General features: G+C 39.1%; 2 protein-coding genes across 18 annotated transcripts in view; one reads left to right on the top strand and one right to left on the bottom strand.

The window, feature by feature from the left end:
* FBXL2 (F-box and leucine rich repeat protein 2) overlaps window positions 1-12,359 on the top strand; it is a 78,314-nt gene extending 65,955 nt beyond the window's left edge. For all 7 annotated transcript variants that reach the window (XM_078377570.1, XM_078377571.1, XM_078377576.1 and 4 more), the window contains one exon: window positions 1,462-12,359. In XM_078377570.1, coding sequence (XP_078233696.1) covers window positions 1,462-2,058 — 597 coding nt within the window. In that variant the 3' untranslated portion in view covers window positions 2,059-12,359. The remainder of the gene's footprint in view (window positions 1-1,461) is intronic.
* Window positions 1-25,484, bottom strand: part of UBP1 (upstream binding protein 1) — a 71,050-nt gene that overhangs the window by 4,442 nt on the left and 41,124 nt on the right. For 4 of the 11 annotated variants that reach the window (XM_020802068.3, XM_020802071.3, XM_020802070.3 and 1 more), the window contains 6 exons: window positions 21,558-21,661; window positions 20,602-20,656; window positions 20,386-20,479; window positions 17,338-17,428; window positions 16,535-16,647; window positions 14,034-14,176 (listed from right to left, as the gene is read on the bottom strand). In XM_020802068.3, the coding sequence (XP_020657727.1) occupies window positions 14,034-14,176; window positions 16,535-16,647; window positions 17,338-17,428; window positions 20,386-20,479; window positions 20,602-20,656; window positions 21,558-21,661 (600 nt within the window). Of the gene's footprint in view, window positions 1-14,033; window positions 14,177-16,534; window positions 16,648-17,024; window positions 17,159-17,337; window positions 17,429-20,385; window positions 20,480-20,601; window positions 20,657-21,557; window positions 21,662-25,484 lie in introns of all 11 variants that reach the window. The other 7 variants (XM_020802073.3, XM_078377578.1, XM_078377577.1 and 4 more) reach the window with 3 other exon arrangements.

The raw sequence follows: 25,484 nt of genomic DNA, 5'->3' as shown, positions 1-25,484 counted from the left end.
GTATCACATATAGTTACTGCATGGGAACAAAATGTGACAGTGATAATGGCTGTACCCAAAAAACAGTAGCTAAAATATTGTTGCTTAGCACAATAAATGGCACTAGAGTAGAGCCACTGAATCAATGGGGATTTGGCAAGTCAACTGCTCTGTAAGCTCCACTGATTTAAACAGGCCTAAGACAGGAGGGCCTGGCGTGCTCTGGTCCATGGGGTCATGAAGAGTCAGACACGACTTAACGACTAAACAACAACTCCTCTAACAGACTTAGTTCAACACAACAATTTGCAATTAGAGTAGGCCCAACTGAATCAATAGAACTTAGAATAGTTGACTCACAAAATACACATTGATTCAATGGGTCTACTCTAGTGCATGGCCCAAGGGGGGGGCTTCTTTAAATAAGGGTGTGCCAGGACCCTGGGCCCTTTTCTCTAGGAGGCTGGGCTGAGGCTGAAGACCAGGTATGTTTGCATGGACATTTTGCTGAGGAGTTTGTTTTGCTGGGCTTTTGTTCTCCCTCATGGCATGGCCCAAGGGGGTGGGCTTTCTGTTTTAAATGAGGGTGTGCCAGAACCCTGGGCCCTTTTCCCTAGGAGGCTGGGCTGAGGCTGAAGGCCAGGTACGTTTGCATTGACATTTTGCTGAGGAGTTTGTTTTGCCAGGCTTTCTTTTGTTCTCCCTTGCTGCATAGCCCAATTCTCTGATTCAATTTCTGACCGTAATATGGTAAATAGGAAAGCCAATTAGCATTGCATACACCTGGGAGGCAGGATCATACTTTCGGACTATTAGAGAGCAGGCTGGGTAGGTGGGGCTCGTCAACCATGAAAGGCAGCCCATCTAGGAGAAGGAAAACTCCGACTTCAAACCTCCACTGCCTTGTGGTTATATCCACTCACGGAAAAGGCTTCAGGAGTTAACGTTGAGGCAAAATCTGGAGCTGGAGTCCCGAAGGCAGTTCGTGTCATTCTGCCAACTCCTGCGACATTGCTGGAACCAGTTGTATTGGCGCTTGCCTTTCCATTCGACTATTTCAGCAACGTGGAGAGGGGGGATTTGCTGCTTGGGTAACAGCCTATCCTCCATATTACTTTACCCAGGCTTAGTGCTCTGGAGAGGTCACTCCAGCTTCGCATACAGCATCGAAGTAGCAGTTACCGGTTATAAGTCTTTGCTCAATTGGCGTAGAGCTTGACACCAGGGGCTACTTCTGACGGTGGGAGAGGTCATTATGCCTCACTAGGTAGCTACTGCCCGCTTTAAGCTAGGCAGCCCCCAGCCAGTAAAGTGCTACCTCGCCATGGTCTGTTAACATCATGGGGTGCGTGGGGTTTAGGGTGAGAGCTAACAAGCAGATCGGTAACTCATAAGAAATCTTTTGCCTTAAAGTTGGGCACTTGGAATGTTCGGACAATGTCCCCTGGTTTTCCTGACAACAGCTTTTCTGACAACCTGCAGGAAATAGACGATGTATGCAAGACAGCTGTCATCGACATGAAACTGAGTAGACTGCAGATGGACATTGTTGCCCTGAAAGAGACGAGATTACCAGACGTAGGATCTGTCAAAGAAAAAAACTTTTCATTCTTCTGGCAGGGAAAACCATTGAATGAGACCAGGGAACATGGTGTTGGCTTTGCAGTCAGAAATACTCTGCTGAGATCCATTGTTCCACCTATTGTGGGGAGTGAAAGAATCCTGTCTCTGCAGCTCCACTCATCAGTGGGACCAGTCACCCTCATTAGTGCATATGCACCAACAATGTCGTCCACAACAGAAGCGAAAGACAAATTCTACGATGATCTGGCAGCTGCTATCAAAGAAGTCCCTGAGAGAGAGCCACTGTTCATTCTCAGAGACTTTAACACTAGAGTTGGTGCTCATCACAATTCTTGGCCCAATTGTCTAGGCCGTTTTGGCATTGGGAAGATGAACGAGAATGGCCAACGCTTGCTGGAATTTTGCTGTTATTATGGACTTTGTGTCAGCAACACATTCTTTAATACGAAGCTTCAACACAGAGTTTCCTGGAGACAAGCACTGGCATCAGCTTGATTTGTTCCTCACTAGATGTTCTAGTTAGAACTGGGTAAGGAACAACTGATTGGTTTAAAATTGGGAAAGGACTATGACAAGGCTGTATATTGACTCCCTGCTTATTTAACTTATAGGCAGAATACATCATGCGAAAGGCTGGACTGGAGGAATCCCAAGCTGGAATCAAGATTGCCAGAAGAAATATCAACAACCTCCAATATGCAGATGATAGCACTCTGATGACAGAAAGTGAGGAGGAATTAAAGAACCCCATAATGAAGGTGGAAAAGAAGAATGCAAAAAACAGTCTGAAGCTCAACATCAAAAAACCTAAGATCATGGCCACTGGTCCCATCACCTCCTGGGAAATAGAAGGGGAAGATATGGAGGCAGTGACAGATTTTACTTTCTTGGGCTCCACGATCACTGCAGATGGTGACAGCAGCCACGAAATTAAAGGATGCCTGCTTATTGGGAGGAAAGCAATGGCAAAATCCGACAGCATCTTAAAAAGCAGAGACATCACCTTGCCAACAAAAGTCAGAATAGTCAAACCTATGGTTTTTCCTGTAGTGATGTATGGAAGTGAGAGCTGGACCATAAAGAAAGCTGACCGCCGAAGAATTGATGCTTTTGAATTGTGGTGCTGGAGGAGGCTCTTGAGTGTCCCCTGGACTGCAATGAGAACAAGCCTATCAATTTTGGAGGAAATCAAACCTGAGTGCTCACTAGAAGGACAGATCCTGAAGCTGAGGCTCCAATACTTTGGTCATCTCATGAGAAGACTCCTTGGAAAAGACCTTGATGTCAGGAAAGTGTGAAGGCAAAAGGAGAAGGGGACGACAGAGGATGAGATGGTTAGACAGTGGCAAGAAGATGAACGTGACCAAGGTGCAAGCAAGTAGACCTGCAATGAGTGGTGGTTTGAAAGAGAAGATATTCTAAATGGAAAAAACCACTGGAGGTTACTGGACGTTTGATGACTCCTCCCGCCTTTTTCTTTTTCTTCTCTTTTTTGCCTTTTTTAACACGGTAATTGGCTGTGGTTTTTATTTTTTAAGATTTTTCTTTTTTGTTTTCCCGGTGGGCTTTCCCCCCCCGGGGGAAACTCTTTTGTTTGTTTTCCAAGTGGGTTTCCCCCCGCTTTTTTCACTTTGGGGGTTGGAGAAAGAAGGTGAAAAGATAATAAGGATAAATTATAAAACGGGAAGACATTAAAGGACTATATATATGGTACGGTGAAATAGGATGAGGATTTGGCTGGGACTTGGACTGGTGTGGGTGATGTCTTCTCCCCTCCCACGTCAAACTTTAGTGAGGCGCAGGGAAATAGGAGGGAGGAAAAGAGTTTATATGTGGAGAGGGAAGTTAGGGATAGGATATTAGTTAGAGGAATAGGTGGATTTGGTTTTTTTATGTGTTTTTGTCTTTACTGTTGTTTTGTGGGATGCACAACGGGGCCGAATAAAAGACAGAATATGGAACGGATATGGGGAAAAACCTAAGGGTAGCTACTTTAAATGTGAAAGGCCCAGGGACTGTAACAAAGAGGAGAACAGAATCACTATTGAAGAAAACCAAGGTTGACATTATTTATCTACAAGAGACACGTCAATTGAAGGATGGAGCTAATGAGTTGAAATTACGAAATATAAGCATTTATGAAAAAGGATTTGGGACTTCCAAATCTAAAGAGGTAGCAATATTAATATCTAAACATTGTGAATTTATGGTAAAAGAAGTAATAAAAGATAGTAATGGTAGATATTTGATAATTCAGGGTCATAACCGTTATTCAAGGAATAATTTTATGTTAATATCACAAAATTTAATTTCGAAAGTAGTAGATACAAATATTAATGTGATAAAGATAACGGATCACGCATTGATGGTGATGGAGATGAAAGTAAAGGACTACAGAGAAGCAAAGAGATGGAGAATACATTCCAATATTTTTAAGTATTCAGATGTAGTGGATAAAGTTAAGAAACAATGGTTGGAAATATGGTCAATTAATGAAGCAGGCGGGAATAAAATAGGAATGTTATGGGACACTATGAAATTAGTTATGAGAGGAATTGCGTAAGTGAATCCTGTAAAATAAAAAAATTGAGAGAAAATATAAGAAAAATAGAAAAATCATTAAAAGTTCTAGAAAGTAAATATTTTATAGATAGGGATAATAAAAAATTACTAGAGATTCAAGCGAAAAGAAAGGAATTACAAAGTGTGGAGTTAGAAAGGGTCCAGAGGGTCTTGATATATGCAAAAAGGAATTTTTTTGAATTTAATAATAAAAATTCAAAGCTTTTAGCTAGAATAGTACGAATGAAAAGATCAAAAAATGCAATTGGAGTGATTAAAGATGAAACAGGAATTATAGTCTAATGAAGGAAAAATTAAAGATACTACAAGAATTCTATCCACATTTATATAAAGGGAACAGTGTATCAAAAGAAGATGTAGAAAAGTATATTAATGAAAACGTTAAGAATAAACTATTAGAGAATGATAAAAGAGAATTAGAAAAAGAGATAAAGGATGAAGAAATTATAGAGATGATTAATAAATTTAAAAACAGTAAAACTCCAGATTTTGATGGAATGGGACCAGAATATTATAAAACTTTTTAATCAATATTGATTCCTAAGTTTAAAATACTTTAAAAAGAGATATTGGAAGGACAGAAAATACCAGACTCTTGGAAACATTCATTGATAACTCTTATTTCAAAACCCAAAAAAGATTTAACAGACCCAAGTTCACATAGACCCATTTCATTATTAAACCAAGATGCAAAGATATTTACAGCAATACTTGCAAACTGAATTAGTAAGTTTATCACAAAATATATTAAAGAGGATCAGAATGGGTTTATAAAGGGAAGACAAATGGAAAATTTAACTAGGAGAGATTTGAACATTATATATAATATAGAAAAAGATAAATTGAAGGCAGGTATCATTAGATATTTTTAAGGCATTTCACTGCTTAGAATGGTCAACATTAAAGATTCTTTTAAAGGGCTGGGGATTGGAAAGAAATTTAGGGGGATAATAGAGCAACTATATGTGGAAAATACCACTGTAGTAATAGTCAAGGTTGCCCTCTTTCTCCAGTTCTGTTTTGTTTGATTACTGAAATGTTAGCAAACGTAATAAGGAATGATGACACAATAAAAGGTATGGGTGAAAATAATAAAATAAAGATTAATCTATTTGCTGATGATTCCTTATTGACAGTGATAAACCCATTAGAAAGTATAGATAGAATTAAAATTCATTTGGAAAAATAACTGGACTATGTGTAAACTGGCAAAAATCTGAACTAATGTTGTTTAATCATAATAAATTAGAACAAGAAAAGTTTGCTGAGAAATATGATTTTAGGATATTAAATCAGTTAAATATTTAGGTATATATTTACAAAAACATACAAAAATGAAGGAATATAATTATAATAAATTAAAGGGAGTAATTAAAAAGAAATCACAGGAATATAATAATTTTAAAGTTTCATGGTTTGGAAGGATCACATTGATAAAAATGAAAATCTTACAAAAAATTAATTTTCTTTTTAGAATGTTACCAGTACAGTTAACAGAGGAAGATTTGAAATTCTGGCAAGGAATGATTTAACAAATACTGTAATGAAGGGAAGAGAGCCAGAATAAATAAAAAGTATTCGTATAGAACAACAAAAAAGGGTGGTATAGGTTTACCAAATATTTTTAAAAAATATTTGGGTAATCAGTTGAGGTTTATTGGAGAAATTATATATAACCAAGAAAGGTTAATTTGGTGGAAAATGGAATCATCAGAAATACAAGCAGATACTGAAAACTATTTATTTGGTATGGTTAAGAAGTATAAAATAAGTGAAATTAAAAACCTGTTCTTAAAAACAATGTTAATGGTATAAATATAGAGAGAATTTATGCTCATCTAACTCTCCATCTGGATTAGTGACAGAAATAGAGAATTTTCCTGTCAATATGAAAGTGAATGTGGAATTATTTAGAGGGAAAAAGTGATTAGATTGAAAGATTGGTTGTACAAAATGAGATCAACAGAGTACTGTAAATGAAACAAATTCTTCAGAGTAAAAATATCTCATGGTTGAACTATATACAATTAGAAAAATGGACTAATGAATGGGTAAAGAATTATAACAAAGGTAGAGAATATACAAAGTACGATCAATTTCTATTATATGAAGACATTCAGATGACTGATTCAGTAAAGGGCACAGTGAGTAAAATTTACGGATTCCTACTCAGTTTAGAAGAAGAAAGCGATAAAGAAGGGGTGAAGCTACTGTGGGAATAAGACCTTGGTAAAAGGATAAACGAGGAAGAATGGAGGAAGATGTGGAATATGAGGGTTTTAAGATTTATGTCAGTGAGAATAAGGGAAAAAAATTTAAAACTGTGTCTAAGATGTTATTTAACACCAACAAAATTAAATAAAATTAATGCTAGTTATCTGAATGTCTGTTGGAAATGTGAGAAGGAAATGGGTACATACTTTCATATGTGGTGGGAATTTGAAAAAGTACAAAAATTTTGGAAAGAAATTTTTAAAGAATTAAATGATATATGTGGAAAAGACAAAGAATTGAATCCTGAGATTGCTTTGGTATCAATATTTAAGAATGTGGAATACGATAAGATGATTAAAGAACTGATAACGAATTTATTAACAGCAGCGAGATTAATAATAGCTAGGCAATGGAATGGTATAATGAAATATGAAATATAGCTATAAATGATAAATTAACTTATAATCTAAAGGTTCAGAAAGGAGAGTTGAAAAAGAATATTTTTATGAAATACAGTGGTGCCTCGCTTAGCGATCGCTTCATTGAGCGACGAAATCGCTTAGTGACGGAGTTTTTGCGATCGCAAAAGTGATCGCTTTGCGATGGTCCCTATGGGGTTTTTCCACTTTGCGATGATCGCAAGGAAGCGATCATGGCAAAGCAAACCTTTTTAAACAGCTGATCGGTGGTTTCAAAATGCCCGCTGGGAAAAGAAAATGGCCGCCCGCTGTGTTTCCTCGCTTTAGAGGCACTGAAAATGGCCGCCCCATGGAGGATCTTCGCTTAAAGGTTAGTTTTTAGCCCATAGGAACGCATTAATCGCGTTTAATGCATTTCTATGGGCTTTTTAATATTGCTTAGCGATGAAATCGCTTAGCAACGTTTTTTCCAGAACGGATTAACGTCGCTAAGCGAGGCACCACTGTATGGGGCAGATTCTTGGAATATGTATTAATAAGAGGAAAGGGGAAATCTCCAAATCAAGAATCAATGCCGTTCTGGAGAAGAGAACAATAAAAGAAGAGGAAGAATATAGATGGAGAAAGAAGATTATTGCAAGAGGTCCCATCTACGGTAGTGGGGAACACAGTTAAATTGTATTTTGATTTGTGTATTTTATGTTTATGTTTTAATTAATAAAAAGATTTTAAAAAAGAAAATTGGAGGAATTTGCCCAAGTGCTTGAGGAAACCCTTCCAGGCCCGGCTAATGCAAATGTACCTGAACAATGGGAACACTTCAAGAATGCTGCTTATAACACTGCATTGTCCATATTTGGCAAGAAAACCAAAAATACAGCAGCTCCTCTGAATAGGTTCAAAGCCCATTCAGAGGAGCTAATGCCAGGCATCAAGGATAAGAGGAGAGCTCTAGCAGCATACAAAGCCTGTCCTAATGAGTACAACTTGCAGGCTCTTCGAGCTGCTCGTAGCAAAGTCCAACAAGCTGCCAGGAGATGTTCCAATGATTATTGGCTTCAGCTCTGCTCTCAGATACAGATAGCAGCGGACACAGGTAAGATCAAGGGAATGTATGATGGTATCAAGCAGGCTTTAAATCCAATGCAGAAGAAATCTGCTCCCTTGAAGTCTGCTACAGGTGCGATCATCCAGGACCGAGCACAGCAGATGGACCACTGGGTACAGCACTATTCTAAGCTATATTCTAGAGAGAATGTAGTAACCAAAGAAGCATTGAATAACATTGAGTGCCTACCTGTCTTGGAAGAATCGGATAGTGAACCAACTTTAGCAAAAATAAAAGCAGCCCAGAATTCCCTCGCCTTGGGCAAGGCACCTGGAAAGGATAACATCCTTGTTGAGTGCTGAAGTGCTGTAAAGAGATCATCACCACCGAAGTGTATGAAGTTTTTCCTCTTTGCTGGAGGGAAGGTGGAGTACCATAGGACATGAAGGATGCAAATGTTACACTATATAAGAACAAAGGAGACAGGGGCGACTGCAATAACTACCGTGGCAGCTCTCTTCTTAGCATTGTAGGGAAGCTGCTTGCCCGTGTTGTACTGAAGAGACTCCAGGTGCTTGCAGACAGAGTCTATCCAGAACCACAGGGTGGATTTCAAGCTACTAGATCCACCACTGACATGGTATTCTCCCTCAGACAGTTGCAGGAGAAATTTAGGTTACAACAGCAGTCACTCTTTGTGGCCTTCATAGATCTCACAAAGGCCTTTGATTTTTTTAGCAGGGATGGCCTTTTTAAAATACTTCCCAAGATTGGATGTCCACCTCGACTTCTTACCATCATCAGGTCTTTTCATGAGGGAATGAAGAGCACCGTAGTTTTTGACGGCTCAACATCTGAAGCAGAGCGAAACAGGGCTGTGTCCTCGCGCCAACCCTGTTTGGGATCTTTTCTGCTGTCATGCTGAAGCACGCCTTTGGAACTGCAACAGAAAGTGTCTATCTCTGGACTAGATCAAATGGAAAGCTCTTTCATCTCTCCAGACTGAGAGCAAAGTCCAACTGAAATGCATGTGGGACTTCCTCTTCACTGATGATGCAGCCATTGTTGCCCACTCTGCAGAAGACCTCCAACAACTCATGAATCGTTTCAGCAAGGCCTGTCAAGACTTTGGACTAACAATCAGCCTGAAGAAAACACAAGTCATGGGCCAGGGTGTGGACTCGCCTTTCTCTATTACCATTTCCACGTAAGAATTGGAAGTTGTTCATGACTTTGTGTACCTTGGCTCAACGATCTCTGACACTCTCTCCCTAGATATTGAGCTGGATAATCGCATTGGGAAAGCAGCTACTGTACCATGTTCTCAAGACTCACAAAGAGAGTATGGCGCAATAAGAAACTGACGGCATACACCAAGATCCAGGTCTATAGAGCCTGTGTCCTGAGCACACTCCTATACTACAGTGAGTTTTGGACCCTTTGTGCACAGCAGAAGAGGAAGCTGAACATGTTCCATATGCGTTGTCTCCTACGCATTTTGGTATCACCTGGCAGGACAAAGTTCCTAATAGAGTAGTCCTAGATCGAGCCTGAATTTTCAGCATGTATATGTTACTGAAACAGCGACGTCTACGTTGGCTTGGGCATGTTGTGAGAATGGCTGATGATCGAATTCCAAAAGATCTCCTGTATGGAGAATGAATGCAAGGAAATCGCCCCAGGGAGAGACCACAGCTACAGTACAAGGATATCTGCAAGCGGGATCTGAAGGCCTTAGAAATGGACCTCAACAGATGGGAAACCCTGACATTGGAGCGTTCAGCCTGGCGGCAGGCAGTGCATCAGGGCTTCTCCCAATTTGAAGAGACCCTTGTCCAGCAGGCCGAGGCAAAGAAGCAGTCCTGGAAGAAGCAAAATCAGGGAGGCGGACAGGGTAAGGATTGTATCTGTCTTCAATGTGGAAGGGATTGTCACTCTCGAACTGGCCTTCTTAGCCACACTAGACGCTGTTTCAAGGCCTCAACACAGAGCACACTACCATAGTCTCTCCAGACTGAAGGATGCCTATACAGTCGTGCCCCGCTTTACGATTACCCCGCATTACAATGAATCCGCTTCACGACGATGTTTTTGCGATTGCAAAACGATGGTCTAAATAGGGTTTTTTCGCTTTGTGATGATCGGTTCCCTGCTTCGGGAACCCATTCTTCACAAAACGATGTTTTTAACAGCTGATTGGCAGTTTCAAAATGGTCCCTGGATAATTAAAATGGCTCCCCACTGTGTTTAGGGACGGATTCCTCATGATACAGGCACCGAAAATGGCCGCCGTATGGAGGATGTTCACTGGATGGTAAGTTTTTAGCCCATTGGAACGCACTGAACGGTTTTCAATGCGTTTCAATGGGCTTTTTATTTTCACTTTACGACATTTTCGCTTAACAGCAATTTTCCTGGAATGAATTATCGCCGTTAAGCGAGGCACCACTGTACTCTAGTGCAATTTACTATGCTAAGCCACAGGATTTTGGCCAGTGTTTTGCAATTTATGCATGACCAACAAAGAAACACAGCCACAACAATGCAAGACACTGGTGGCCATTAGAAGAACACCCATGAAACTAGAGACAGCACGGTACTCTCAGGTCAAAGGGTGCATTCAAATGTTACGTTTACTCAAGAATATACTTTAAAACTTCATACAATATTAAATATTAAGTGCATTATTTCCAATGTTACTTTCTATAACAAGTTGTCTGGAATCTATCAGTTTGTGAGTTATTATCATTTTAACTGTATGATGCCTTTAGTTCTCACTGGCCAAGAAAAACAAGATCCAAAGACTACTCACAAACGAGCACTGCTCATACATACACCTCTAATTTGATTTGATTTGCAACCTGCCTTTCTATAAGGGACTTAAAATAGCTTACTGTTCACACAATTAAAAATAATGAATTACAATATTATAAGAAAGCATCTTAACTATTGAAAACTACTAAAAATCTTTTACAATAATTTCATAACACCTTGAAATGATTAAAAACACAAGTGCCACCTTAAAACCCCTTCGTTAGGAGCAATTTACATATTTAAAGCCTGCCTGAAGAGAAAGGCTTTTGGCTGCCTAAGGAAGAACAGCAAAGAGGGGGCCAAGTTAGCCTTCTATAAGAGGAAGTTCCATAGCTTGGCAGCAGTGATAGAAGAGGTCCTCTTTTGTGTCCTCACCAAATATACTTGGGAGGCTGATGGGACAAAGAGAAGAGTTTCCCGTGATGATTTTAAAGACAGCCAAGAGAACAGAAACACGGTTATCTTAAAAAGGACACAAACATTTGAAATGATTTTATAGCTGGACTCAAAATATGGACTGGAAGGCATAGATAAAAGAAAAATGTGAAGGTCCAACCAGGGAATAATAATAATAATAATAATAATAATAATAATAATAATAATAATAATAATAATAATAATAATAATAATAATAATAATAATAATAATTATTATTATTATTATTATTATTATTATTATTATTATTATTATTATTATTATTATTATTATTATTATTATTATTAATTGTATTTATACCCCGCCTATCTAGTCATTTCGACCACTCTGAGCAGCTTACAACATAAAACATAACAAGTTCAAGAAAAATTTATAACAATTAGTTAATTAAATGATTTTGCAATGGAAAAAATACAAAATAAATCAAATAAAGAGAAAAAAAAGGAAAGAGGACAGGAATTAACTGGAAGGGAAGGCCTGCCTATACAGGTTTTTAGTTGGTTCTTAAAAGTACCCAGCGAGGGTGTAGCGCGAATCTCCGGAGGTAGGTTATTCCAGAGGCGAGGAGCCACCGCCGAGAAGGCCCGGTTTCTAGTTCTTTCCTTCCGGGCCTCCCTCGGCATCAGGCTCCTCAGCCTCACCACCTGGCTTGCGCAGGTGACACGGGTAGAGCTAGTTGGGAGTAAGCATTCCGCCAAGTATCGAAGTCCTAAACCGTTTTATGTTAATATATTGCATTAACCGTTTTATGTTAATGTAAGCATTAACACTTTGAAGTCAACGCGGAAACGGATGGGCAGCCAGTGCAGCATGGCCAGAGTAGGAGAGATATGTTGATATTTTCTCATTCCAGTAAGGAGTCTGGCCACCGCATTCTGCACCACTTGAAGTTTCCGCATCAGCTTCAAAGGAAGCCCCACGTAGAGCACGTTACAGTAGTCTAATCTATAAATTATGAGCGCATGTACTAAGGTAGTGAGCGCCCATTAGTAACTATAGTAATTCTGATAAAATCTTTTAAGTTGTTCTTTTTTCTAATTTTTTATTCTAGTAGAATTATATAAGTGGATGTAAAAGTACCCTCACACTGTGAATTTTACCCTTTCCCTACCCATGTCCACTGCCCCAGCCCCCTATCCCCAACTCCTATCCTTACTGAAAATGAATAAAAAATTAAATTGCATACTTCAACAATAACTAACTAACTAACTAACTAACTAAGTAAGTAACTAACTAACCAACTAACTAACTAACTAACAACAACAACAACAACAACAACAACAGTAACAGTTTAAAAACCAGCCCAGGCTCATAAAGGGAGTTCGATAGATCACAAGTAGTTTAGGGCTTTGTATGTCAAAACCAGCACTTTGAATAATGCCCAGAAATAGACTGGCAGTCAGTCAAGCAGGTATAACAAGCAAGTTAAATGTTCCCTGTATCTAAGCCCAGTTAGTAGCCTTGCTGCAGCATTTTGAACCAGCTTAAGTTTCTGAACCATTTTAAAAGGCAGCCATGTACACAGTATGTTACAGTAATACAAATGGGATGCAACTAAAGCATGTCTCACTGTGGCCAGGCCAGACATCCTCAGCATGGGTGTAGCTGGTGTACTAGTTTTAATTGTGCAGGCATACTCTTGACTACCATTGAGACGTGGACTTCCAGGCCCAGGGATGAATACAAGCTGCAAGCCTGAGATATTAGGATGAGTGTAGAGATATCACATGCTGAATCTTTATTTACTTATCTGCCCTTTGACTGACTAAGAATAACTATCTTTTTCTGGATTAAGTTTCAGTTTGTTTTTCCTGATCCAATCCATTTCTGATAGCAGAAACAGGTTTAGCATCAAAATAGCTTCCTCAGAACTGGACAGAAAGGAGAAACACAGTTGGGTGATATCCACATCTTGGTAGTACCAAATCCCTAAACTCTGGACAACCTTTCCCAGTGGTCTTACATAGATATAATAGCATGGGGGAATATATTCCTCATATGTTTTATATAGAATTCTGAGGAACCTCACAGGCTAACAGGTGTTAGACAGAAGTCCCCCAGAACCACTTGAGCTTGCCTCTCCAGGAAGGTCCAGAGCCACTGCAAGGTAGTGCCTCCAGATATCATCCCGGAGAGATGATCTAAGAAGATAACAATGGTTGATAGTATCAGAAGGTGTTGAGATGTCCACAAAAACCAACAGGGGCACACTCCCACTGTCTACTTTTGCAGCATAAATAATACACTACAGTGACCAAAACTATCTCTTTCCCATAGTCAAGCCGAAGCTGTCTGAAATGAATCTAGCTAATCTTTCTTGCTCAATAATCCCTGGAAATGATAAGCCACCAGAGACTTCAGAACATAAAGCAGCTTAGAATTTCTTTTCCGCTGACTGATGAACCAAATTGTTTTGCACTTGAACCTACCGTATTTTTCCATGTATAAGACACCACTTTTTCCTAAAATAATTACACTAAAAATTGAGGTGCATCTTATACACGGAAGTAAGCTAGGATAGCTGAGGAGAGAACAAAATGGCCCATACCTTGCCTCTGTAAACAGGCTTTCTTCAGTCACGAGGCTTAACTTCCTACAGTCAGGAGACTTAGCTTCCTCCAGTCATGAGTCTTATAGAACTGAAGTCAGCTAATGCTGAACAAACCAACTGCAACTCACCTCATTGAAGGTGGAGCCTGTAGGCTCAGATTCAAGAGGGAGTCCTAATGTCTGAGTGTTCTGAGCCCAGAGGCTGAATAGTCAAAGCTAAGTTTGGGTTAGAAAGGGGGGGGGCTCTTATAAATGGGAGCATGTTATAAAGAGAAAAATATGGTATATCCTTGGCTATAACAGTAATACAAACGTGGACTTCAGTTGTACCCACTTTCTTAACATCTGAATTAGTAATCAAAGCTGATTTTAAAAAATGTGAATAGAAATGAGGGGGGAGGATTTACCTGATCGCTGACAAGTATATGGATACCAGTAGGTCCCTGTCTGTAAACCTGGTTAATCTGATGCAATGGGATATTAAACACCAGAGCAAGCTTCCGAGTAACTTCTGAGGCAGCCATTTCTTCCAAATAGATTGCATGATAAACTAGAATTTTAAAAAATTATTTAAGTATTCTTGCAGTGTTCCTCAAATGTAAATTTCATTTTGTTTCTAAAAGTTGCTTCAATCTTACTCTAAACACCGTAATACCATTCCATAAATATATGTGTATCAAAAACAAATGCTCTTGTATTTTAGATTCATGAAAGCCTTTTGAAGCATGCAGCCTGGAGAACTACATGTCCAACCCTCACCTTGATATGGATCAATTACAAGACAGCACAGAATTCCATTCCATATCATCATTCCTTTCCACAGAATGCTAGAATTAGAAATGAGCCAAGGCAGATCTCCAAATTAAGTCCAAACACTGAGCAAAGTAATATCACTTTCCAAATCTCACATATAATGGCTAGAATCTTATTTGCATAAAGTTTGCAAACCTTATTTCAGCTAACTGAAAAGGAGCCAAGACTTATCTTTGTTATGTGCCTGGTCATGCGCTTGGTTGTGCAACTGAGATGTGGCACTTTGTTGATTAGCTACAATTAGCCATGGCAGGTTATGCAAACCTTACATCAACACTAACAGGGCTCTATCCACTACATCTAGAAAGCCACTGTAAGATTCTGTGGTAATGCCATGATGTGCACTAAAAGAGAACTGGCATGAGTACTTGACATCCTTCTCAATGTCAGACACTTTAGAAAGTAGCAGTACCACATTCTGAATCTGCACAGCCTTATATCTTGCACATACACTCAGCACATACTGTACGTGCACATGCAAGAAACAAGTCTGAAAAGGATGGCAAAGATGTGAGAAGGTTTGAGAGACAAGCAAAATCAAATCACATTTTAATTACCATTTAGAGAAGTCAAAAAAACTAAATCTCATACTACTGCTTGTGTGTTTCAAACCACAGCACAACTGGGAAATCTGCTGTGAGGAGCTGCCTACTTGCTGAGGATACTTATATCTAGTCAATGCATCTGCAGATGTATCTGTTTAGTTCTTTTTAGGTTGGTCATAACCTAGTCTGCACTTCATATTCTTGTATGTTCTATCTTTGGGCCACACACCTTTACCACTGCTGTTGATGTGTAGCAGCACTGTGGCAATTAACAGCCCGTTTTTACTCTACCTGTGCACTGTTTCCATTGTGCCAAAGGCCCTTTCAAACTGGTCCGCAGGTGGCCTCGATCACCACTTGGAATAGACTCTTACAAGTACTTACAGCACAGATACTGGCCAACATATGGATACCACACATGTTTTAGTGCACTCCACAATGGCAAGGTGTTTGTCACAGCACTGCACTGTATATTTATATTCAAACTTCCATTTGCCATTATTTCTGAGGCTGTCTGGTACTGTAAGCTTGTGCTTTCAAACCATCCAACATGCAGCACTTTACATTCATCTTTTTCAGTTTCATTTTGTTTTCACTAGTCCAGATTTTCTGTTCCTCAAGATTGTTTTATATTTTCTCCAAGTTTTGTTAGCAGTAAATCTGATGAGTCCACTGTCCTTTACCTAGTTCATTAATAAAGACAGTGTATAAGAATTCCTCTGGAATCCCACCCTTCTATTCAGCTTAATCCAGTCATGTCAGTCCATGAGTTGCCTGTTCATGGCAGTACTTTTCAAGCCTTCCTTTAAAAGGTTGTTTGTGGGACCAGATGGAAAGCTGTACTCAAGCGGGGCTAACTGTGTTAAGTCTGTCTTAGCAGAAAACCAACCAAGACACCTGACCCCTTAAAGACTAACACACCATGGTAAAGCTTTTAGTTTTTCAGATGCCACTAACTTGTTTCCTTGATAAAAGACACAATTTTAGTACCATTTTGGTCTTAGCATGTCAGTGCTGAGTACCCTACCAACTTATTTATCATTTAGCTCATAGCTGTTCATGCAGTTAATGCACTCCAATGTTTTCCATGTATTAGGATAAGTAGTCCTGAAATACATAGTTTTTGTGCTTTTTCAACATTAAATGTTGGAGTTCCAACATTATTCACACTAGCAGTGACATTCAAACTATATTACCAGCATCTTATTGTAGATTTAAGTTGGTGGAAGTCTAAGTGTTAATCACAGCAGCGAATTGTTGCAGATCAACAAATTACTATTTGTATCCCTAGTCAAGTCATGTGTCAAGCTGTGCTACTAGCATGTGAGTAGAACTACCATGTGGTAACTTGTTAATTAGTGACAATTCACTGCCATGATTAATGGACTTATATTTATGCTGGCATATATCAACAATAAATCACTGATCTGTAAATATGAAAAATCTGCAATCCTCTACTCTATGGCAGTAAGTGAAGAATAAACTGAAATCTTCAGTGGGTAGCAGTAGAAGACTTGATACCAAAATAAGCTAACTGATAACACACATACCAAATATTGCACCATTTCTGTTCTCTCCACTGCCTGAGTCTTGCTGCCTTTCAAACTGTACACTTCTTGATTGCTCTTGGCATACATAGATTGTTAGACGTGGCCTAATAGACCTGGAATGTAAAGACAAAAATAAATCTTCCTGCACTGAGTATCACTGATTTATATCCATTTGTTACTTTAACACTACAGTACTCTTTACTTCTTTACAAACTACTTAAAATTTTGATGCAAACTAGCAAAGATTGTTTGGTCTAATAACTAATCTCAGAACCACTGAGATTGTTCAAAGTTGGTGAATTAATCTTCAAATTTAAATTGAAGTAATTAAGACACTGGCGTGTGGTGCAATTCTGTAATATAACTATTGGAGTAGCAGAGGTAACAGTAAGTTAACATCATTATGCAAGCTTAATTCACAGTTAGAAATCTGCAATTGTTAATATTTAGTAGCCATGACCTCAAGAACTTTAGGTTGGTTATAGCTCACCTAAATGAGAAGATTTGTCTCTTGGCAACAAACCCATCCGTCTTCAAGAAATCAGAACTGCCCAACTGCATTGCTACCAGTCTTACAGTCTACCTTTGAGCTCATCAGTGCCTGCATCATATCTGTGGCCTGCCCTGAAGGTGTACAACAAAACATTCTTCTTTTGAGCACAGTACTTCCAACTCCTGTATGAGCTCACACAGGCATAAGCCATTTGAAAAATCTAAATTAACACCTCCCAAATCCCCCTGTCTGCAGACAGACTTCTGACAGAACGGACAGAAAAACAAGATGACACAAGGATACTATTTACCTTGATTTAAGTGCATTATACAGCCGAATTCCATCAGCTGGCCCACAGATTTGTACCAGATCTTCTCTTGTCAGCGTCAATAAATCAGCACCTAGAAAATACACAGGACAGCATCTAGATTGGTGCGTGAAGTCCGCCACTTGAAAAGCAATGCTGCCATACACAGATATGTCACAATTCTGGCAATGTTTCTGCACAAGTTACTCTCACTAACCTGTCTGGCTTTATATAATTTTAAGTTTCTTCTGCTAGACCCTTAAACTATTCTGCTGTTTTCATTATCTGTGATGCATGATCAAACTGTATTCTATCAGACAATAATAACATGCTTGCTTACAAGATGATTTACAAACACGTCAATAAAATGAAGGCAAAATAAATTACTGCATGAACTACTGGGCATTTAAGTTCCTTCCTTGCTTTCTTCCCATCATGAGAGTAGGTAATGCCACCATTTTCTGCAATGCATTCCAATGGATACTTCCAAAACAGTTAGCTGAAATGTGATGCATACACAAGCATCTACTTCTGTTTGGACAAGTTCTGCTGGATACAGAATCATAGTCTCTTCATATACTGTAGTCAATTACCTAGGATTCTCCTACACTAAAATAAGGGGTATAACACACTTAAAGCACTTTTAGTTATAGTACTGTGCCAACAAATATTAAGGCTTCTTTATAGAAAGCCTCCACAGACAGTAACCACAATATTATTTTTGCCTCAAAAACTCCCCAAGAAAATGAATTTCAAGAATTCATTTTAAAACTTGAAAGGAAGGACTATGAATTTGCTTTTCTTCTGGCCACTGTCATTTCTTCTCCAGCTTCTCTACTTTGAAATTGTCCATTTGTGCCACAATTACCTTCTCAGCTTATAATTGGCTGCTGTGTATTTTGAGCTTTGGGACAACAGATGTGCTCTCTAGACCACTGGTTCTTAACCTTGGGTTACTCAAGAGTTTTGGACTGCAACTCCCAGAAGCTTTCACCACCAGCTATCCTGACTGGGGTTTCTGGGAGTTGCAGTTCAAAAGCATCCGAGTAAAAAAGGTTAAGAACCACTGCTCTAGACTAGAGCATGGACTGAAACTGCCTTGTCCTCTCTGCTCTCTCCAGAATTCAAGAGAACTGTGCTGTAGGGTTCTAATTATACCAGTACAATGTAATAAAAGCTAAGGAGGCAAAGTAAAAAAGGAGGCTACAACCCACAACATTTGAAGAGTGCTGGGTGTTGTCAACGCATACACAGTTTCTCACGTATGCTCTAATCCAGGTGCAACTACATACTAAGAGTTGATGAAGGGGGATAGAAGACCTACTTCTAAAACATTATTTTAGGGTCAGAGGAATATCCAGACAAAAGTTCACAACTTGTTCAACAACGTAAGAAAGAATATACACAAGAATTGACAGATAATTTAGAAAATGAAAGGTAATTTAATGAAACAGAATTTAGATTTAAATGTTATAACTAAGCTGATTGTGCTGTTTTAGGGTTGTTAGTGTTATTCATTTATAAGGTATGGTATCAGATGTAAGCAACAATCTGCTAAAAACACACAGTTATTCAGCAGGGCAAAACCTCAAGATTATTTCAAAACAGTATTTCCAAATTGGCTGAAGAATGAAATAACCAAGTTTATCCAAAACCTTAAATGATTTATCCTGTGGGAGAAAACAAATCTCCCATATCACAACAAAACTGGGACCTTAGGATAATGTTCACTATCTCAAGAAAAACAATTTATAGTGGCAAGCAGAGGAAAATCCTGCATTATAATGATGAAGAAAGTGATTATGACTTCCAGAACTGTAATGTTTTGGAGCCAACTATAAAGCAAATGCATTACAGCGTATCTGGTTTGTTTGTTTGATTTATATCCCGCTTATCTGGGTGACTCGTCCACTCTTGGCGGCTGGTTATTCCATTTAAAAAATGCATAGAAAAAAAGCACACAGGAGCAATCCAAATGAGCAAGGGTTGGACGGGAACATCAAAAGTTTATACAACTATTCACTGTGGAGAGATACATTTTATTCTTTTCCTACAATATTAGGTCACAAAATGAAACAAGACTAGCAATAGATTCAAGACAGAGAGCCTGATATCACTGCTTAAACTGCCCCCCAATAAATCATGTTCAGCATGTTTTAGGTCAATTTCAATTGGGTGATTACAAGGAATGTGCAAGTACAGATTAATTTGAAAGGAGATCATGTTATTTTCAGCAGCAGCATGTTTTTTTGTTTTGTTTTTTTGCTCTTCTGCAAGAGGTCTGTTTATTTAAATGGGGATGCGGAATCAATATACTGAAATCTATTCCACACATATGAACACCTCTGTCCACGTTTTTTCTCTCTTTCCTGCTTTCCACTCTATCTTCAGAGGTGAGTGTAAGAGTCCAGAGAGGTGGAGAAGAAAGCAGGAAGGAGGGAAAACAAGGGCAGCTCTTCAAAGCTTCTTTCACAGAGTATGTGTCACTAACCCATTACTTGGGCAGCTGTGAGAACAGTAACAGCAATTTATGCTGTCACGTGATTGTAAGTCATTCTGAAATATGTCATTGCATATTCCCATATTTTCCAATGTATACTGGAAATATAAACAAGCCCAGAAAGAAGTATTTCAAACAGTACAGATGCCTTTAAAAGGTCTAACAGAACTAAAGGATGTTCATATCTTATTTCCAAGCTACTGAGGAACATCTGGCAGGCCAATGATAGAATCAGGACATTCAACTAGACAGACTTTGGCCTAATGTAGCAGAGAGTGAGTCTTAAACTATGTCCGGGGGGGGGGGGGATTGTCAGTGAAAAACAGATATTAGAAAGAATTTGCAAGAATGGAAAGAAATTAGATAAACTTTCAGATAAAAATATTAGATTGTTAGATCTTCTAGATCTTTAAATATCAAAACTTAGATCTTTATACGTCAAGCATATTTGAAGTGCAAATCAAGCATCCATGACTTCTCATAAGAAATGAATACAAGGAAATTTACTTTGAAATTACAAAAGAAAACTTCTAAAATATTATCTTGCGTACCTGAGAAATTGGAAAACAGCCTTGTATAACTGGAAAACCTATGTTTAAGTAACCACTGCTGGGCTTCTTGGATTGTGGCTGACGGATGAAGTTGCTAGGTTGGAGAAAAAGATCAGTGTTTGCCTCTAGATCTTGTATTATATAAGACAATGTACAACTTATGGCTTTCCAAGAGATTAAATGAGTTTCTTGGCTGCCTCATACATTGTCACTTACCTCTCCAGATACTTGAGGAACTCCATCTCCTTGGTGATTTGGAGATGATGAATTACTAGACAGGAAAGGATGAGGAAAAGGAATATCACAAAATGATTTTGCTTCCACTTTTTTTTTTAAATAAAGGGTATGACCCAACGGAACAGATCTCTACTACTTTCTATTAACAGTTTTCTCTTACTAAGCCCCAACATGCTCCTTGGACTTTTTGAAGTTATGAAAACAATGTTGGAATTTGGCAGTAAAACTGCCAATATAGAAGCCACGTCCACTGTATAAGAGCTATTTTACCATTTCCTTCCCTGTAAGCATATCCTGCACCAAGCCCCTGAGAGAGATAAAGCGGGTCAACTGTGGAATTCTTACTCTCACAGTGATTGACATTTGCCCTTCCCATCCACTCTACCACATCAGAGAGTCAGTATATTTGCTGCTGAAGTTCAACAACTGTGGCAGCAAAATCAAGATCCTACTGTGGCACTGAAGCTCCAGTCATGAGCTCCATACAGCTCCTCAATCATGAGACATTTCTGATCCCTGATCTAAAGTCAACAGAGGCAATTAAAAACACTAGAGCAGTGGTTCCCAACCTTTTCCAAACCATGGACCAGGGTGGTGGCAGCATCCATATGTGTGGGTGGGCAGGGCACCTGTACACACGCACAGGGGTGGTTGAGGCAGTCATGCATGTGGGGGGAGGCATGCGTGCTTGTGGGGGGCGGGAGATCTGCCTCCATGGCCCGGTCCTGCCTAGGCCACGGCCTGGTACCAGGCTGTGGACCGAGGGTTGGGGGGGAATCTTGACACTATCACACAAAAGTTCTACAGCACATGTAATTTTCCCATACTGAAAAACTGCCATTTGCAGAGAGCGAGAGAGAGAGAGAGAGACAGAGAGATGTATTTTTTTAACAACTTCATCCTTGATATAAGATAACATGTTAAAAAATACATACCTATCTGGGACACCGCAAGTAGTATGCGGAGTAGAAGAAAAGACTGGAGTTGGGGTAGGACTACTGTTTACAAATGCAGTAGGTGTATCCGGCCATGGTGAACACTAGAGTAAGGATAAACATCAAACAGCAGCTTTATCATTAAAACTAGCACCTTACAGCAGGAGTATAACCCTACAAGTTTAAGTCCTCATTTATTTCAATCGTATCATTCAATATTTACTATGCATGCACACAACTCAATATAGTCACTATATCACAAGGGGTTTTTTGTCAGTGTCATAGGAAGGCAGTGATTTTGCTTCACAATAGCACTGAACTTAATAATGACTGAACAGCTATTATTTGTCCACCGTATTTCTAAGACACTGACTTAGTTCTTACTGACTCAGTGAGTGAGTACAGGTTAAGGAAGAACAAGTACAGTTCGAAAGTTTAATTAACTGAGATTCCTTCCATTCTAATTTAAAGGACCTGTATTTCTAATTCACTATTTGAACTCAAAACGTTTCATATAAGTTTTTATCTTTAAAGATAAAATACTATTTACAGGTAACTAAAATTACTGATAATTTTAAAAGTATACAGGAAAGTACCCAGAAATTCGGTTTATACATATATAAACTGCACACAAAAATTGGCTTTACTGACATGGATTCCTTTCAAGGTTATCTTAGAAACTAGAGAGTGTAAGGAAGCAAACCCCGACCCCCACCACTCTTCTTAGAAACTACAGCTCTGATTCAGATGTAGTCACACTTAGTCCAGACCTTGCAAAATCAATGAGATTATATTAATCATGAGTAACTTGTATTGTTTATTTCAATACGCTTGCTCTCTTAATTTAACTAAATCTCAATTCAACTCCATGAATTCCAGAGAGCATGTATAAAAAACTATACTGAGAAACCTTTGACCAAGAATATGAGATCTGAGCATATGATCCTAATTCCACAACCGGGTGCAGTAAGTTGGATTCCAATTCTGCTTCACAGCCGGTGGAAGACAGAAGGGGAAACAAGTAGCACCACATTGGGAGAAACCACTTCCATCTATTCTGCTGCTGCAGAGCTCTTAAGGCAACAGGCACAGCTTGTTAAATTTCTGCATTAGAAACATATCACTGGATCAGTTCATTAGAAGTTTTTTTAAAAATAAGTCTGACTTGTGTCAACTATTTTTAATTCCCAAAGCAGAGTTTCACTCTTCCATTCACTAGCCCTACTGAACTATACAATCAACAACGAGAGAAAGGTTAGACTTGCTACCTCCTTCATTATTTTGCTCACACAGGAAGTGCCATGTCTAAAGAAAAGAGTCCTGCTTACAGGTAGACACCGCATAAGAGCAAGAACATAGATTTTCCAGGATTCTTGCTCATGTGTAGAGCCTGTACACAAGCATGATCCCCTCTTCTACAGCCTCCCTTCCCCTCCCTGCAACTGCGCTGATTCCAGAATATCAGAATAAAGCTGCTGTTTACAATTGCAGACAAAAGGGCAATAATGTTTCTACCAAGCTCTATTAGGCACTGCTACCACAAAAATAATGCATGCTGTATATATCAATGTTTGGGTTCTTGAGACTCTGTTATACAATATGGACAAAAGAAGCTGATAAGAAGCAGACAGTGGAAGATTATAACAATGAAGGTATTTCCTGGTCTCGAGAATGCCTTCCAACCTACCAGCATAAGCACTGGTAGATAGCTATAATGTTTTCAATTATTAATCATCTGCTCTTTGCCAGATTATTTCATGGTACAAGGTAGTATTTTTATTTTTAAAATGTCCTAGGTATGATTAGCATGATTATAAAATCCTACAAATGGGCAATGCTTCTTCACCCTCATGTATAAGAACAGGACATTTCAGTGCACAAGTCACATTTTACTGCAGAATCCACAGAGGTATCAACAATACGTTGGCATTCCAAAAAAACCCTGCTATCTGCACGGTTGCAAACAATGTACCCCAATTTTCAACCACTTGTAATACATAGCTTTTCCCCTATAAAAATCAAACAAACAAAAGGTAGGACAAAAATGTTCCTATTCATCTACAATGGTGCCTCGCATTATCACGTTAATTTGTTCTAGCGAAATCACTGTAGAACGAAAATGTCGTAAAGCGAAAATAAAAAAGCCATTGAAACCCATTAAAACCTGGTTAATGCATTCCAATCGGCTAAGAACTCACAGTCCAGCGAAAATCCTCCACAGGGGCGGCCATTTTCGGGTGCCTGTGCAGCGAAAAATGGCTCCTAAACACAGCAGGGAGCCATTTTGAGCACCCGGCAGCCATTTTGAAAACCCGACAATCAGCTGTTTTGATCGTTGGGAACTGATCATCACGCACCGAAATTCCCCCATTCAAAACGTTGTTTTGCTATCGCTTTTGCGATCGCAAAAACATTGTCGTAATGCGGATTCGTCGTTAAACAGAGCGCCTGTTGTGCAAGGCACCACTGTACTAATTTTTTCCCTGCTAACTTTCTTTCATCCTGGTCAATGTATTGTTCGGGGACAAAAAATAAAATAAATTTTGCAATCCATCTCATTTTGGGGGCAATCCATGATGCAGTGAAATAGAAATTATTGATTTAATATACTGATATTAAATTCATTAACTATCTTAAATGAGATTAATAGAAATGATTATATTTCTTATAGTGGGGAACATCTGAATTCACTGGAATCAGAAAATACCCGTATTTTGTTTTTTCTTTTGCTCTGCTGTAGGTTGACTTTGGGTTCTTGGTGTCCAGGTGGATTACGCTTGACTGAAAATGCAAAGATTACTTGCTGATCATAGTCCATTTTTGTAGCCCTCAATAAATTAATTCTCTGCTAAACATTTCATAAAATTCTATCTTTATGTTATCTTACACTATGAAGTTTAAAATATTATTTCATGGCAAGCAGCTTTTGGGTGGCAGAAGAAAAGAGAAACTGGGAACCATTTAAGAAATCCATTGGTGGATCCCAGTCTGGTTTTGGGAGAGGCTGGGAGGGAGAGAGGGCATCCTCTTCCAAATGCAGTATGCCAAGTATCTTTTGGAAGTTCACCAAGACATGGACAGCATGGTTTTCTCTCAATATCCAATATTCAGAAGAATATGGTCTTTAAATGGTCAATAATCACAGCAATATACTACATTTTCTGAGCCAAGGGGAACACAGTATGTATACAGGACTGCACAGATGTATTTGGATTGCAGCTCAGATCAAGCCCTACCCATGAAGCCAATGGTAAAGAATCATAGTTCAACAACATTTGAGAGAGCAAACTGCCCAATCCCTGTTCCAAAAATGCAGACCAGAACAATTCTGGAAGAAGAGGGCTTTGATAAGGGACAAGCATTATCTGATTATTTACTTCATTTTTCAAATGTTGTTGAACTACTTCATTTTTCAAATATGCATGGCATAAACATCAACCCCTGCAAGTCTCTTCCTACTCTCTGGGAGAGAATGAGAGATGGCACAAGCACTGTATTGACAGTAGGTAAACAGGGTGTCAGAAGCATGCAGCTCTTTTGCAATTCCTGATATAGAAATTAAGGTTTAGCTCTAATTCTAAGAAAAACAATCCACTTACAGTGGGACCTCGACTTACGAACGTCCCTATCTACGAACATTTTGACTTATGAATGGCTCTGTTCGCAAAAATTGGCATCGACTTGGGAACGGACCCTCAACCTACGAATGAAAAAAGGCAGGGGGAAAGGGTGGGAAATTAAAATTTTCCACCCTTCCCCCTGCCTTTTTGCCTTCGGAGGTCCCCAAGGGCTTCCCCCCCAACATCGGAGGAAGCCCTTTGAGACCTCTGAAGGCAAAAAGGCAGGGGGAAAGGGCGGGAAATTTGAATTTCCAGCCCCTTTCCCCTGCCTTTTTGCCTTCAAAGGTCTCAAAGGGCTTCCTCCGAT

Source organism: Pogona vitticeps, chromosome 6 (assembly GCF_051106095.1).
Source record: "Pogona vitticeps strain Pit_001003342236 chromosome 6, PviZW2.1, whole genome shotgun sequence".
Taxonomy (NCBI): Eukaryota; Metazoa; Chordata; class Lepidosauria; order Squamata; family Agamidae; genus Pogona; species Pogona vitticeps.
This window is presented reverse-complemented; position numbering and strand designations above follow the sequence as displayed.